Source organism: Trachurus trachurus, assembly GCF_905171665.1.
Source record: "Trachurus trachurus genome assembly, chromosome: 9".
NCBI classification, from domain to species: Eukaryota; Metazoa; Chordata; class Actinopteri; order Carangiformes; family Carangidae; genus Trachurus; species Trachurus trachurus.
The window spans coordinates 13,313,716-13,331,720 of NC_139895.1; the positions used below are offsets into that span (position 1 = coordinate 13,313,716).

Genomic DNA, 18,005 nt, shown 5'->3' on the forward strand with positions numbered 1-18,005 from the left:
CCCCGTGCCCTGCATCTTACCCTCTTCTTGTATGGATTTAAACCAGTTCAAACATTTAAAGAAAAAGAGAGAAAAAAAACCCGTAATCCTCAAACTTGAGTGCGAGTGTGTCTCAGCGTGGAGTCTCTGCATTTGTGATTCAGGTTTCAAAAGCATAAACATTGTTCAGAGGAGTGCGGCCTCCAAGGATTTTTATATTTTGTTGCAGGTATACGGAGAAGTATTACGTGTGTGTGTGTGTGTGTGTGTGTTGTCAGAACAGACTCTCACCACCTCTCCTATTAGCGATGTCTTTGAATGTGTCATGTATTTGATTAAAAGTTTACGCGAGTGCTCGTGCTTCATTTGTTCAAATGAAAACTGTACAACCTTTGATTGTGCGAACATGTCTGCACACATGTTCACTCAAATCAATATGAAGCTGAGATAAAAATACACAAACACACATGCAGTCATGCACATCACATCACTGTTTATGTTTGAATAACTTATGACAAGTTTATATAATTTTCATGACATCTATGACCTCGGCTAATGAATAACTTATGCTGCACGTTAGCACACATGTATCAAGGACAAAAATAAATACATTGTGACACAGGCACACACGTATGCACTCATACACACACATGCTGAAATACACATACACCGACATATAGGCTACAGTATTCCCACATTATGAATGCATTTATGTATATGTATAGGTACCGAGACCACTTTCCCATCAACATGAATGGTTTCCCACTGTATGTATTCAGTTCTCACCTATAGGGCTTCCCATATGAGCTTACCTGTTTGTTCAGTCATGCAGTGATGCATACAGCAACACGTTCGTCATTACAGTATCTCTGTATGTACAGTACTATATATGCAAACATACAGTGTGTTTATGTTTTTTGCATTTGTGTGTGTAATATGTGTGTGTGTGTGTGTGTGTGTGTGTGTGTGTGTGTGTGTGTGTGTGTGTGTGTGTGTGTGTGTGTGTGTGTGTGTGTGTGTGTGTGTGTGTGTAAATATTGTACATGTGTCTTTGAATGTGTGAATGAGTGGAAAGCTGCATAAATAGTATATGAGCTGAGCTGGAAACATGCCTGTCAAAATGTCTACTACACTGTCATAAATAAACACTGGGAACTCTGGGAGTGTGGGTACAAGGTTACTTTAGAGTTGGCATTTTAGTTATGTTTTCGTATGCATTGGAGTCACATGGTCAATTTACAAGACACTGTCAAATGTCAAGGGAAGATGCTGTTTTCTGTCCTGGTTTTAGATACAAACTCAATCATCAGCCAGAAAATGCACATTAAAAAATGTTTAAATAGGTTTCTTTGAGTTTTTTTTAGAAATGTTTGCAGCCCAAGAAGTGTTCAACACCTGTCACGTTATACTTGGCAGATGGAAAACAACAATTTAACAACTTCGTCAAAACCATAATTATTACAGCTCTACTGCTTTTTTTTAATTTTTAATTTGTATTCCTTGTATTTCCCTTTTGTCTCCCCCTCCACTTGGGTGTGTGTGTGCATCCACCTCCACTGCCATCCCTGCCTCTCCCTACCTCAGTGTCCAACCACGAACAACTTTACCTGGTTACTATTGTGACAGTAAATCCATCTGCATCATCAAGTCTGTGTCTGCATCAACTGTTACAGTTTTTGATAAGAGAAGGTACACGAAGTGATCTGTCTTCAGAAGAAAGTTCAAATGATTTTAAAGAAGAACTTGTTTCACTTGGTGTCCCAAATCTTGAGTCTGCTCTGTCAGCAATCCTTTCAACACAATAACAATGTGAAAGAGAATGTAATAATCTAACTGTATGAATGATAGATTAATTCCTGCAATCTTGACATTGTGTTCTTTAACTTGTGACACATGTCGGAAATAAGTTGGACATCATGTGTTTATTGCTAAAGGTTTCGGTCACTGAAGCAGTAGAATAAAATAGAACACATTCATTTTTCATTGCATAGCAATGCAATGAAAAATGTTGTCTCTCTGTGGCAGTTCAAACTTTGATAGATACTGAAAAACAAAGAAATACATTTTTTTCTAATCAAAGCGAGATGGAACTTTTAGCTGTGTCAGTGCTGAACAAAGAAAAAAACTTTTAGAACTGATGGTCAATGACACTTTTAGAGCTCAGCATCTGGTGTTTATTTCTACAGATAGCAGGTATTCACTGAGATAACTACTGCCCCTGTCATGCTACAGTTTCATTGCTTTCTTGGAAAACTGCTGGCATGAAAGTCTAAATAAATCCAGTTTCACCTTCTTATGATGTTACACACATCAGCCTGCCATAAAGAAAGTGCTTTCTTCATACTAAGTAATTTAATTTTACTGTAAAATCATTTAATGGAGATTTTCTTGCTGCAGCTGCTGCTGCAAGCAGAGAGCTCAGGATGATGAAAAACTTGGATGCTATTCAGTGCACGCACACACATGCATGCAAACATGCAGATAAATAGCATGTCACTGTATGGAGTGTGGACAGTGCATTAGCCCAGTTCTGGTATTGAACGAGGCCCATTAGCAGTGTTAATCTATAGATCTAATCATGATCATGAATTAGAGCACTGCTCCCATTCCAGCAGCATCGGGCCACATTCATAAACTATGGCACATTTTCCTCATATAACCCACCAGACAGAACCGAGGTCATCTGGAGCCTGTTCCACCTCTTGTAACATTTAATTTATTTAACACACAGAGCTGTAAAACAGACTGTAAACAGAGTTGGAGGAAAAGAGAAACTAATTCTGCAAGTGAGACAAAAGTCCCGTGAGGCTGTGAAAATGACTAACAGTATCAGTAACAACAATGAAAACTCAACAAGGTCAAGTCTATGGTATAAGAAGCATTATGTATAAATTAAAAAAACAACACACAATGCATGCACATACTGCTATAACAACATGATTTTAAGATGATATTAATGACCAGGGAAAGATAAATGAATAATAACTCAAAAAGATAATCACAATAAATCTTGCTTGAGGGTGCCTCAATGGCATTTTGCATGAGGAGAGGAGACACACACATGCACATCCAAATATCTCATTACAATTTTATTTTTGGTAGCACTGGTAAGGCTACACACAGCGGCAGAAGGGCAGGGAGGCAGAACTAAGCAGGGTGTCAATAACACAGTATGACGGCGCTGTGCAATTACAGCTAAATGATACCAGAATGGTCAAATAGTGAGAAATACACAAATAATGAATAATTACTGTATAATCAAAATCAATAAAGAAACAAATGAGAGCTGTAGGAGAGCTTTGATCCAAACTCCTGCACAAACAGGGCGCTGTAATGGAAAAATAAGTGGGGTCTCCTGGGACACGTGACGCCGGAGCGGTAATTACAGTCATCATGATCAACAATTGGTTTCTTTTTTTGGTGTCGGATAACTGTCAACCTACATGCATATATGCAAAAACACTATATATGTAAAACAGCATGCAGACACCCACCTCATGGCCACACACACACCACAGGCGTAAACATATACACGTAGATACAAAACGCACCTAAAGCCTACACACCAGTCCTAATTACTGCATCCACTTCCAATGACTTCCTGATTATACACAAACACTCAACACCATTCAATGTCAGATCATATTATATCAAAGAATCACAATAGGTAACAGGAATCAATTGACAAGATTAATTGTCAGAGGTAGTAATCATTCCCGCCCTCTCATTCATAAAAAAAGCACACACTCACTGTTTCATGTCACAACCAGTAATCTCTCATTACAGATTAATACAGATCAGCTCTTTTAATTAGCCACCCCACCCACACAGTCACTGATAAAAGCCTGTGATCTTGCTTGTTGTGTGCGGGAAACAGTGTGTTGGTAGGTGTGTGTCAGAGTATGTGTGTGTCTTCCTTGTAATAAAGCTTCTTTTTACAGTCTTCGTAGCTGTGTATCATTAGTGAGGTAACACAGCGCTGCTGCATTGAATCATCTCTGCTTCCTGTGTGTGTGTTCTGCCCATGTTTGCACAGGCCTGTGTATTCATGCGTTTGTGTACATCAATACACATGTATATATTTGTGCTTGTTGCATCATAATCTGAGCTTTGAGGCACCTCTTTTGTTTACAGTATCACTTTGAAGATGGCAGAAGAGTGTGTGTGTGTGTGTGCGTGTGTGTTTAAGTGGATGTGAATGACTGTGTGCCTGTAATGTGTGATTCTTTGTGAGAGACATATCATAATCTGGTTTCTAAAGCATCACTTTCTGTGTTTACCCTTATGCCACTTTGATGAGTTTTTCCTTCTGGCTAAGACTTTTTTTTTTTAAATAAAATAAAACAAACTCAATCACAAAATGGTTACATGCCAAATCCCAGTGAAATAAGAAGCTGCTTAGGATCACCTCCATCTCAACACCTCAAACAGCTCCGTCCTGATGAATGACAACAGGCCAGGAGAGTGACTTCTTTGCCTCAAGGCCACAGTGGCTGGCAGTTTCCAAAATTCATCAGACACCCTCAGTACATCACAAACCATGCTGACGTACACCACAGGAATATGAATTGATGAGCAATTCATTTCAAGAAATGTCAGGAAAAAAAATGCTCCCATAGCGTCATTACCATTATATCACTATATGCAAAGTAGCAAGTGACTAGATGCCCAACAGTCCTCCAATCAAAGCTTAGCAACTATTAGTGGGCACAGCAGGCCATCAAATGTTGACTTTGTTTAGCATGTGAGAACAGCACACTTGGGGCTTCAGCAGTTTGACTTTTATTGCCTTTTATGTCCATGACAAAAACACACATTAGAAAAAGAGTAAGATATTGATTAAAGAGTGCATTTATCTGCTCTAGCATCAGCACGTCTGGCTAACTAGTAATTAATTGCTCTTTCCAAGGTGACATCATTAAGATAGTGATAAATAAATTAACATAAAGAAAAAGCCCAGCTCACAAGTGTCAACATTAACTGTGCAGCATTTCTTCACAGCGGAAGCAAGCCCTAAGTGGATAACATTATAGCTCTTCTAATGTTGAAATAAAAGTCACTAAACAGGGTTATCAAAAAATTAGCCAAGTAAGTTTTCCTTCAAAATCTAAACAATAAGTTCTAACTGTGCTCTTTTAGGTTGTATCAGTATGGTTTGTGTATGTAACAACTGAATTCTTTTTTCCCATTTTTCCAACCAAATATGAATCTAACATTAGCTCAATTACTTAGTTAGCTACAGTTGATTGAATGATGCTGCTGGTGACGGATGGCAAAATCAAGAGAGCACTCATGCACAAAGAAATCCAGAACGCATCTCTTTCATGAGAGAATGAAATGCATGGTAGTTCCTCTATTTTACAAACACTATAGTTTCAAAAGCATCTAATGGAAACTTTTAATTGTCTCATGTTCTTAATTCTTAAGCTCAAACCTGTTGTTTCATCAACAGCGCGTTTGGATTGCTGCTGCTAATGCCGTCCATTCGTCAAGGCGAGATGTGGCTAACGGCAAGCTAAGTGGTGCTAACTGAGCTAAGACCCTGTGATAATACTTTCATGCAATTCCAAATTAGTAGAACAACTGCTCTCAGGAGTAGGGACAGTGAGTGAAAAAGAGACAGATGGACAGAGAAAACAAGAAGAACGAGAGAGAAAGAGAAAGAGTAGAGCTAAATAATGAATAGAAAAGATAAACAGATCGGTGTCTGTATTTTCCATTCTAATTGCTCTTCATTCAGCCGTAGCAAACGCAGCTCCAAGTTGACACTGCCTGACACAAACACACACACACATGTATATAAAGTGGTCTATATTTGGTAACATACTGGCCAACATGCTAAATATGGCATCTCATACTCCCTCACACACAATGTCCACATGTGTGTGTGTGTGTGTGTGTGTGTATGTGTGTATATGTATATCAGACTCTGGTTGTGCAGTTGAGCTACGACTTCAGCTCAAACAGGCCATTTGATCGGACGACTGTCCTTGTCCTTGTATAAACAGGAAGGGAATCGATTTATTGACCAAGCTATGTCCAATCTGCTACGATAGGTGGCGATTAGACTCCTTACTGCTAATATGTCATATGGTGAATACATGGACAACTTTACAGTCCTGTACATCTCATATATGCTGTTACAGGCTTCTTCTAATAATTAATTTAAGTCAGACAAACATGTTTTGTCTGGTATTAGTTGAACTACCACAACATCATGTATACGTATTTTTTTTCATTTTTATTTTTATTTTTCTATGTGGGTTTTAAATGTATTTCTAGGGGAGTATAACTTTGTTTTTAACTTCTTTTAAACTTCTGTCAACCTTGGTTTTAGTCCAGAGATTTTTTTTTTCTGCAGTCATTCTTTTTATTGACCCTTTTCTCTCTTTTATGTCCTGATTGCTGGAGCCTTGAGCACTTTTTGGCACTTTTATCATCATGTTTATAGTCAGCTCCTATGTGTTGGTTTTGTGTTACATTTCATTGTGTTTTGTGTTTTGTTCTGTTTAAAAAAGATGTAATCATCTGATCATCTGACTGCAAAACAAATCTAGTATGCTAACCAGTTACCTATATTAACAAAGTAAGCTTGAATAAAAAATGTACTACAGGTTTTCATATTTGCTATATTTCAAGGAATACATTTTTTGATTCAAAACTTAAAAGCAGCAGTTAAACACATCACTTAGCAGTTCAAAAATACATGAGAAAAATCAACGTTTAACGATTTCTTTTGGCTTTCAAAGTGTGACAGTGATTAACAATAACTGTTCTGAACCCCACTGTGCTTCTTTTTTAAACTGTCAATCTTCACATGAGCTCTCTGTGAGTAATACATTTGATTGCGAGCAGTTTGAGAGTAAAACCTGCATCAAGGCTATTTTTACTCATTTAATGTATTTGAATTGTTCATCATGCATTGTATTGTGTTCCTACACTTACAGGGCTCTTTTTCTTTTCACCACTGTGGAGTCTGATGTCACAGCCACACCAATCCCATTAAGTTTGATCTTGTTATTTTCTTTTGTTAACTACCTAACCGCATTGACCACGTTAGCAACAAAATGATGGGAAAAAAAAAAAATCAGGGTATATTCAATATGCTTCCATTAGTTGTACCCTACTGACCAAATGGAGCACTTACACACAAGCACAGAGATATAATCAACTACACGAGGACAGGCCAATTACCGAGTGAACAGCAAATTTAGCATGACACATGGGTCGGTGCTCTCCACAGCCCATCCTGTGTGTGCAAGTGTGCACTACACACACGTGTGGACAAAACAAGCACTTGTAACCTCAACCCTCAACCAGAGTCTATCAATGTGACTGCTCCCTGATACGCACGCATCTCCTGGGTATTGAATACAGGCTGGGGGTCAAAGGTCAGACGAGCAGCCAATTAACAGACAACAAAGACAAGCTTTTCCCCACATTTGTCCAAAGTGTTCAATAATTTCTGAATCTGGATTAAAGACGGCTCTTGGAAAACTGTACCCATCCAGAGTGGAGGATACACAAATGATAAATATTTCATTTTCTTTTCTTTGTCACATCACACTCGCTGCATGGTATAATAAGCCATTTTTTAATGAACTGACAATTTTTACTTCAGAGAAACTGTCAGCGCAAAAACAACCAAGATCTCTTATTAACAAGTGCAGGGCATTAACAGTTTCACGGCCTTGATGTCAAATAATCAAAGACCTTTTCAGGCATTTTATGCTGCGCCCACAAATGCTCTGTATAGAGAGAGCGAGAGAGAAAAAAAGAAGCTAACCAGCTGCTGGATGAAAGTGGAAGAAAAAAAATATGTGAGCTCTCAGTCCTACCTCTCTGCTGTGGAGGAGGCCTTTCTCTGACACATCACCGCCAACGAACTGCTTCCCGGTGCCATTTCCTGTTTGATCTCCCACGCGACAAGGTTGCTGGGTTTCACAGCCAGGAAGTTGATTCCTGACTGGAACCACACCCTGCAGGGAGAGAAAGGAAGAAAGAAAAGAAAGAGAAAGTGAAGTTATAATCTAAAGATCACACAAGCACATCATAAACAAAAGAGGAAACAGAGGCTCTGAGTTGCCACAGTGACAGTTCGGAGAGGACTTTGCTTAAAATTGAATTTTCTTCGCTTGGAATTCCCCCCTGCCCTGATTTTCCCGCTGATTTTCTTTAATCCCTGATACGTGCCATCGTCTCTTTTTATAAAATGTCTTTTAGAATTGATTCACGCAGCATGGTGCCAACTCCCACGGTATTTTCCTTTTTTGGTGGGAGGGAAGACGAAGCAGTGACAGGGAGAAGCTCTGGTGAAAGTTAACCACAAGTGCTCCGCGGAGGATGAACGGGCTGTGGGAGTCGGAGATTATTTCTAATACACAAAATGGGATTTTTGCTGATGAGAAAGGAAACAATGAATCGGTGCAATTTCTTAGTGATGTGATTTGGGGTTTTTCGTTTCATTTTGATAAAGCGAGGATGGCGCTTCTCCTCCTTTTCCTTCTTATCAGCGCTTCCTTCAACTCTTTTTCCATTTTTCCTCTCACTCGCATCTCACTGACACTGTCACACAGATATATATTAACTCTCCTACCTGTCCTTCACTTTCTGTCATACCTCATCTTCCCCTGCTCCAGTTTTCCTCTCTTTTATCTTCAGTTCCCCGTTTTTCATCCAGATTTTCTTTTCCTCCTCCTTCTCTCTCAACTCTTCCTACTCACTTTTCTATCAGATCTCATATCCCTTCCTTTCCGTCCCCGTCTTTCCTATCCCTTCCCCTTCCTTCTTTTCCAGATCTCCTCCTTGTTCTCTATCCATCATTCCTTATCATACCGTTCCCTTGTTGCTCTCTCACCCTTTTTTTCCTCACCAGATCTCCTCCTTTATCTTCCCTTTGCTCTTTTTTTTCTCTGCCTCTTACACATCTTTCCTTCTCCCTTTCCTCCTCCCTTATGTGAGTTGTGTTACCCCCTCCCTTCCTTCCCCATGTTCCTTTTTCATCCCTTCCATGTCCCTCCTCCATCCTTCAATCTCAAGGCATCCTATGGTTAATCTCTTTACTTTCTTCCCCCCTTCTCTCTCCCTTCTTAATCCGTCCCTGTGTGTTTTGTTATCACCTTGACAAGACCCTCCCTCAGTTTATTAACACACTTTACAGGCACGCATGCACACAAGCTTGTTTACTGCTTCTCTTATTAACACACTTACAATGGTCTCTGGCAAACAACAAATACCAGCACAGACGTTTTCTGCAATAACCTTTTTCCTCTGAACAGAAGTGAAGGGAGGAAAAAATAAAACTGCCAACCCTCTTTGTCTCCTCTCTCATTATTACTTTCTTGTGTTTGTCTCGCTTCATGTCGTGCCAAAAACTAGCCTGCAAATATGTCAAGCCCGGTCCCTCGATGTACTCTGTACATTTGCCTGTGAGTGTGTATGTATACATTATGCACCTGTCTATGTGTGTGCGTGCTGTATAATGACCTAAACAAGGTGCTTTTTGGTGTTCAGCACAAGGGAATGGCCCTCCTGTGAAAACTTGAAAACCCACTTTTTTGTGTGCGTGTTTCGTTCTGAACTAATTTTTCTTGGTTTATTTTAAAAGGAGGAAAAAATGTTCCCCCGTTGACCATTGTTGAAGGTTGTTTATGTGCCATGGTTAGGAAAAAATTGAAAGTTGCAAAAATGAAGTGCATTGTTTGGTGTGTGTAAGTAGCTCCCAAGCTGTGTGTGTGTGTGCATGCGCAAGGAAACACAGTGTAGAAATAACGGGCGGTCCCTCTAAAACCTCTTTTATAATTCAACAGCTGAATGTTACATAAAATCAAAAAAACTAGCACCATTTGTTTTGCTTCCTCTCTCCATCCCTCTCTCTCTCTCTCTCTTTTTTTTTGTCAGCTCTATCTCATCCCAACCTCACCCTCTTCCCTCGCTCCCTCCTATTCACTCAGCCCTACTCCTCCACCAACCCAGAATTTAAGATAATCCACTTCAAAGGAAATTTACCGCACCCAGGCTGTGGCAACAAAAGTGTGTAAAGCAAAGCAATGAGTTAGGATAAGAGAAGGAAGAGGAAGAAGGAGAAAAAGAAGGAGGAGAGAAAAAAACAAAACAAAAGCAGGCGTATATAATGTGAGTGACAGACTGACAGGTATGGAGTATAAGGGAACAGCAATGCATGCCTCCACAGTGTCTCAGGAAAGATTATCCTAGAGATTCTTAGAAGACAAGGTCGTGGCAAAGACGTATCATAAATAAAACACGCCGGAAAAATAAGTTTCAGTAATAAAATTTCTGCAGCGTGTGGGAACAGAGGCCTCATTCTTGGTAATGCAAAATCAAATGGAAATGGGATGGAAATAACATCTTAAAATACATACAAGACACATGTAGAGGTGGGTTTGAGCAGCGCAGCCACACGAGGATCCAAACTGGTGACAGGCGTAAAAAACTGCACACCCACATTAGCCCAAAGCCACCACCATTACAGAAAGTAGGGCCCTGTCACTGAGCATTTATCGGACATGCTACCTGGAGAGTGACAGCCACACACTGCGACAATTATCGGTGTCAAAACAAGCAGAAAATACCTACGTTCGGTGCAATTGTAGGGCATTTACTCCATATTATACCATTTTGGGAAAGTACAGATCAGGGTGGATGAGACACCATATTGTGGGGGCTTCACTGATTGTTGCCACTCTTAAGTATGTAAATGTCCTCACCAGAGAAAAGCACGAAGAGTCTGGATGAACACTAGTTAGTATTTACAGTATTTTGTCATTATAAATGAGTTAGTAGTAAGTGTTATATACAATCACTTTTGCTACATGAGTGTTAGCATTAACAGCTGTTTATCCACCGGTCTTAGCAATATATTAGCCTCAGCCTTCGTTGTGTTTACAGACAAGACCTCGACACCACAGTGGCAGACTGAGAGTCCAATTAGGCTGGGGCTAGCTGGTTAGCATGCTAACTTCAGTAAACAAAGTAATAAAAGTAGAAACAAAACAAAATTAATGTTTTCCACTGCTGAAGACAGATCCTGCCGAGTAAAGCTAATGAGCATTAGCAAAACTTACAAATGTCTCCTTTAAAAGCATCACCAGTCACCCATCATCTATGAATCTATGGCTTTAAGTGGTTCCTCCCTAAAATTCAGAGATGATGTATGGAACAGATGAACACACATAAACCACAAAAACACACGCACACACAGTTGCATATAGGAAAACACAGCGACACTATTGTCCCATGGTGCATCTGTCAGGACTTTGTGTGTGTGTGTGTGTGTGTGTGTGTGCATGTCTGTCAACAAGCGAGATGATGGACAAGGCTGCATCCCTAAGCTGCTTCTGTCAGATCTGTATACAGCAACAGAGCCTGACAAGCGAGTGTGTGTTGTTCTTTCTGCGTCTTTCTGGTTTGTTTTTTTTAGGTAATGCAGGAAGACAGGCAACACTTCTCCCAATACTCTCCTTTTTTTCCACTTTGCCTCATTCACCCCTCACTCTCTGTATTTATCACCCTTTGTTTTATTTTTCATGTAAGCGACACTGCTTCCTTCTTGAAGCTGGGTGAGTGATCTGCAACACGTTCTGTCTGATAAACCTCAACAGATATATTTATAGATATCACTTGTCGCCTCTGCTTTCTAATTTTCCTCTGAAATGAAAAATGAGCTTCATTTACACAACATTTCTCTGATGCTATCAAAGCCAAGGCAACGATTTCAGTGCAATACACTTAAAACCTTAGACCAAAAATATTAACTGAGCACCTATTCATCTCCTGTTCCCTGGGTGACACTCATTCACAGCTACACTCTGCTCCTGTTGGCCATTGAGAAGCTCACAGAGCATTACAATTGATTTTCTCTTTTTTATCTGGAGCAATGGCTTGTTTGCAGGCACCTTAAAACTAGTTTTCCAAGTGGGAAAATAAAGAGTAAGTGCAGGGGAACAGTAATGTGGCATTATGCCAATAAAAAACAACCGCAAAATCTACAATGTGAACACAGTTTATCTCTTTAAAAATCCCAATTTAAGCTTATGCACAATATGTTTCTGTCAGTGTGAAGATGTCTCTCTTTCTGTTTTTGTCCTGTTTATAACCCCCAGAGGGTCTCTTTACCTCACTTATGCAGATTCAAGTTCTGCTCTATTTTGGCTCATTTCCCAAGAGATATTTTAAATATTCAGGTTTTACTCTTCAGCTGCTGGTTGATTATGGTAAGAGACACTACATAATTACACCAAAGCAAAAAGCCAGCTTGTGGAATAGGTCTCATAACATCAGTTTTAAGAAAAAAACATTTGCCTGCTACTGTTAGGTTTTATGCATACATTATCGACCATAACATCGGAGTCTTCCCCTTCCCCTTTGGAAACAAGACTAAACTGACACAAGTTATGTTCTCCAAAGTAAAAGGTTGAATGGAGAAAGAGAAGGAGATGAATGCAAATGAGGCGATGCATATTTATAGCTCAGCCGTTCCACACAGGACTACTGACCCAGGAAAGCAAGCAATATGTGTGAGAAGAGGATAACAGATTGTTCTGCTAAATAAGCATCACTTAAGTCCAATTAATTCCCTTTCTCTTTAAATACTCTCTCCACCTCAAAATCCTCCAACGGAAGAGAAAAAAGAAACAGTGTTGAAATTTATTATATGTGACTGTTCAACACTTCGGGAAATGAGGTTCTGGCGTACACACACACACCAATACACCTAATAATGACTGTGCACAGGAACACAATCAGCACTGACACAAGGTCACACAGCCCTGTGTGTCACACGCATGACTCCATGTGAGAGTAAATCACTGCAGTGTTACTGATAAGAGTCCAGCTGTTTTCATCCGCACCTTGCTGGAGCTTTGTCGCAAACATCAACGCATTCAGAAGCGGTTGATCTTTGAGCAGTATCGCGCCTGGGGTGCTGAAAAGGACAGCAGGCTGGCCATTAACCAGCCACACTGACATAAATGAAATAGACAAAATGATATTCAAGGGAGCCCGCCTGGGAAGCCCTGTGAAAAAAATCCAGGGCCTTGAGTCATCACAGACTTATTAGAAATACAGTTCACACGGTCACAGCATTTAAAAAGAAGGTGGTGTGTGCTAATTGAGCTCAGTGAACCGTTTTCAGACATCAGAAATGACAAGAAATGAGGTGACCGATGTCAAAGTGTGTTGAGAGTGACCACAGTTGCTCCCATTCAGGTTCTCAGGGCTTAAACATATTTCACTCAGTAAAAGTATTTGTCTCCACAGCAATGTCTGAAAAAACCTGGTGTTTGGTAAATTCGTACGACTCCAGGGAAGCTCCCATCATGGCATTAAGCCCTGATTGCTTCAAAAGTCTATGCGTTTAGAGCCTGTGGGGTTTAAAGGGCAAAAAAAAAAAAAAAACCTGACAGATCTCTTCAGCGAAACCCAACTCAAAGGGCTTAGTGAGTCTACCAAGGCTTAAAAGTGATTTGGATGTGTTATTTCAACAAGCTTCAAGTCGGTAAACAATGCGTTAGAATGGAAAAGTACAGCCCTCAAGGTTCATGTGCTCCTTTTTTATGCATTATTTTTTATACTTCTCACTCTGTTTTTGAGGAGTGATTTAGATGTTGATTAGAAGAAATGTTTTAAACTTTATCAGAGTTCCTGAAAAAAAAGAAAAAGAGAGAAAAAAAGACCAACGGCAAAACTTCAAACCAATTCCCGATCTGCTGGGGATGACATTACAAGCTTTGTGTTGCTGTGATCCACGATGACTACAAAGAACTACAAAGGATGTATACATGAGATGCTCCAGGTAGTAACCTGTCTTGACGGAAGAAGAAGCTTGGCATCTCAAGGTTAGATCTGGCTCAGTGTTGGAGGAAACTGACACTCTCGCTAGTTTCTCAGCAATGGTCTTCACCCAGCAGGCACCAGACATCAGTGGAACTTCAGAAAGACGATGAACTCTCACCTCTTTACCGTCATATATCTTGATTGGAGAGAGCAGTTTTGGGTATCTTGCCCAACGGATACTTTGACATGTGGACTGGAGGAGCCGGGGATTGAACCACTGACCTTCTGATTAATGGAGAACCTCCTGAGCCAAAACTGCCCATAAACTTAAAGCAGAAGTAAGCGGAATATTTGTGTTAATGTAAGTCTTAAATAGTTATGTCGTCTGGCAGCAATCACTTATATAGAGTGTTTGGTCCGAAACACAGGTCTGTCAGTCACTCTGCTCTGCTGTAAGCCGAGGAGAAAACTTTACTTGTATCCTACAACCTTTATCCAATGAGGAGAGAGAACGGCATAAAGGGGCGGTCCTCTCTGTGTGTGCAGCCAAGGGATGTGCGTGAATGTGGTGACGTAGGGACGAGGACCAATAGATCCATGACGAGGGCGGGGACTGCTAACTCCATCGGCTGACAAGAAGTTAGCCAAAACGACCGGATCGCTTTAAATCCAGACTCAAGATACTGGTTTTCTGTTTCTCAACAATGCACCTTAAAAAAAAAAAAAATGTCACTCTTGTCACTCTCATAACATATCAACGCAAATTCCTTTTAATGCCACTAATTTTTTGATGCATGATTAACGCTCTAACGTTCAGTTTTGTTGAGCCAGAAAAAAGAGTGAGTAGTAATGCTGAAACTCCTCCAAGTGAGCACTACATGTTGGCTGTGCATGAAAACTCAGATGGGTCGATGACTCAGCCTTAATGCACCGGTTCAAGTGTCTGAAGCAACAGCCTGAAGTTATCGATATGTCAACAGATTGTAGATGTTCAGTCTTTTTGCTAGACTCGGAGGGTAACAGTTCTCTGATATTTACAGTATAAGCGACTGATGATTTTAGCATCCACCAGGGCTTAATGAATGAATGAATGAATGAATGAATGAGCTTTTTGTGTCTCGTCAAGTGTGTGATTTTTGATCCTCACTGTGAGCGCCTTTTGTTGACATTTGAATTACGCTCCATGGAGCACCTTGTGTTTGATTGAACCTTTTTGTTATATCCACGTCTGTACAAGAATCATGTATTTGAGTCCACCAGTGTTGTGTTGTCGCCAGCTGAACTCTGCTAACAGTTACCACCTGGAAGGCACCGTCATGTCATTATTATTAATGATTATAGCAGAAGCATCGGGGAAAAAAGATCCCTCTAAGGTTCATTTTAACATGAAAAAAATGTGTGATTAATTCATGATGAATAGTGACTCAATATTTTGACAGGCCTCTTATGAGCACATTGAATTTTGATCACCACATGTCACAACCTACATTCAGCCAAACATCAGCGTCTAACGTTGGTTGATGATAGTGGCCATCTGTGTGCCTGAAGGTTCATGCTTCTAAAATCTCAAACTACAGTCAATGAGCATTCATTCTCCTTCTGTACAAGCTGTTAGTTGGAGCAATCACAATATTTTAAGCAAATGTAATGTCCTGAACTGCGAAAATCTTACAAAATACACTGACATCTGTCTGTTGTTTAAGATACTGACTGGCAAAAGATCTTCCATTGCTTGGTTCTTTCATTAAGCAGACACATGTAACCAAGAATACATTTCAGTAAACACCAAACATACTTGGGTGAATTCTTTAAATGTTTTATATGTTTGGTAAGAACTGATGACAGTTATAAATATTCAGAGGGGATCTAAGGCCCAGGCAAGTGGGATAATTGGTTCTTCAAGCACTCTGTATGTATTCATCTAGAAGGACATTTTCAAGTATATATACTTTTAACTTAATTTCTCTACACAGGGAGTACCCATGACTGTCATAAAGATGTTAAAAAAAATCCTCTATTGTGAGCTTCTTCTTTCTTCCCTAACACTGCTATTCAAGGTTTACAGTGAGCTTTCCATTCAGTACTGCCGGTTCCTCGTAACGTTCGGGGCATTCATTACTGGATGAAAGCTCCAGCTAAATGCTAAAAATGTAAATGCAAAGCCAGAAGACATTCTTCTCAAAACAAAGAGCAGAGCCTGAGCCATATGTTATCTGTCAGGAAAAAAACCCCAAAAAAACGCTGCAGTGTGTTAAGCAGCAGATGTGTCCGAGAGACAAAAGTATAAGAAGACATATTGTTTGTCTGAAGTTGTTGTTCCGGCAGATGTTCTGTGAGAGGACATGTGGGAAAGATCCTGTAAGAGTCACTGTACAAGTCCAGCTTAAAGCAGATATCAGCTTCACGGCCGTTTCGGCTAATGCTGCGTTCAAGGCAGGCTTTTGAAACCGTAAGTTACAGCTTCAAGTCACAACTACGACTTGGTAGCGTTCCAGGTAACCCGTAGCTTGTGTTTTTACCATCCTGTTGTCTGTGAAAGTTCCCTATAACGGCCACTCGTAACTTCCGACCCGTGAACTCGTACCAGATCGAACTGGTATGACTTCACAGGAAGGAAAAACACAAAGTACGAGTTTCTTTGAACGCACCATGAGTTAGCAGCCCCCGCCCTTGTCAGGCATCAATTGGTCCTCGTGCTACGTCACCACATTCACGCGCATCCCTTGGCTGCACACACAGCCCTTCATGCCGTTCTCTCTCCTCATTGGATAACACTTGTATCCCACAAGGAAAATTTTCTCCTCGGGTTACAGCAGAGCAGAGTGACGGAGAGACTCGTGTTTAGGCTGAAATACTTCATGTAAGTGATTGCTGACGGAAAATAGGACTATTTAGGACTTATATTAACAAAAACATTCCACTGATATCTGCTTTAATGCGTTTGTAATGCATCCAAACTGTATTCAAGGATACACAAGCATAAGTAAAGTCTGTGACCAATTAGAGAACAAGCTTTCTACATGACTCCTGCTGGGGTGGAAGCTGAAGCAGTTGTTCTCGGATCAGTATCTAGTCGATATCTCTATGTAGAAAATGCTGGGCTCGGAGGAAGCGACATCATTTACAGTAAGAAAAACAGGTTTTCACATGCAAAAACATTCATTATAAAACAAGTTTGCCATGATTGCCTCCAGTTTAAATCACTCCTCTCATTGATAATTCATGACTGGCAGCGGTATGTTAAATGGCAGCGAGTCTTGTAGTCGCAGGCAGATGTTCGACAATAGTTCAACACACCACCTGCATAATCCTCAACACTGTGGAGAGGCTGTTGTCATCTTGTTGTCTGCTTTACTGAGAGGCAGAAGCGAAAACAATCTGTTGTTATGATCCTAACACTGAGAAGATGCAAGGTTACTTTCTAACAAGTGATGAGCTGTCATCAAATTGAAAAGGCAAGAAAGGGATTTTTTTCTGTATCAAGGTCTTAAAGAGACCTTTAACGAGAAGCTGTACACCGTTGATTATGTTCAATGTAAAACATTAAGTACAATATAAATACTGTCAACAATATATTGTTGTGTTCTCCCACTAAATTAACTATTTATATTTTCCTATACATGTTTCATGGCGTGTTTGTTTGTATTGATTTTAATTGCCATTTTTCCCCTTAGAAAATTGCTATATTATTGATTTTTATTATAAAAGATAGATGATGTTGAATTGTTGCTATTTCTATTGTTAGTTAAAGTCATAATATTATTCATCATTGTTAGTGGTAGATGTAGTAGTACGCAGATGCAGTTAATACTGTAATTATTGTTGGTGTTAATTGTTAGTAATTGTCAAAGTGTTGTTATTATTGTTAGTTGTACTCATATTGTTGAAGTTCTGGTAGTTGTAATAGTAGTAGTTGTAGTTGTGTCGTTGTGTTGTCATTATTGTTGTACGTAAACGACATAATAAATTCATATCCCTTGTTGGCCTCATGGGAACAAGTTGGTACTGCTTGTATACTTTCTTGCAATGTTGCAGATTTAGGGGTCACAGTTGAGCGTTTCGGTCGAACCTTGACTGTGTGCATCTTTTTTAAGTTGTTGTGACGGACAGATTGGAAGGGAAAGGTTTTGAATTTTCAGAATGAACAGGTTGGGGTTGTTTTTTAAGACGCAGCGAGCCAGATGGAGGAGGAGCTGCATGTTGGGAAGTTCACAAACATTTGAAAGATGGAT

At 40.0% G+C, this 18,005-nt stretch overlaps 1 protein-coding gene across 1 annotated transcript in view; it reads right to left on the minus strand.

The window, feature by feature from the left end:
* LOC310991557 (transmembrane protein 132C) overlaps nt 1-18,005 on the minus strand; it is a gene marked incomplete at both ends in the record, with an annotated part of 260,708 nt that overhangs the window by 113,063 nt on the left and 129,640 nt on the right. The window contains one exon of the mRNA XM_083979307.1: nt 7,818-7,958. Coding sequence (XP_083835433.1) covers nt 7,818-7,958 — 141 coding nt within the window. The remainder of the gene's footprint in view (nt 1-7,817; nt 7,959-18,005) is intronic.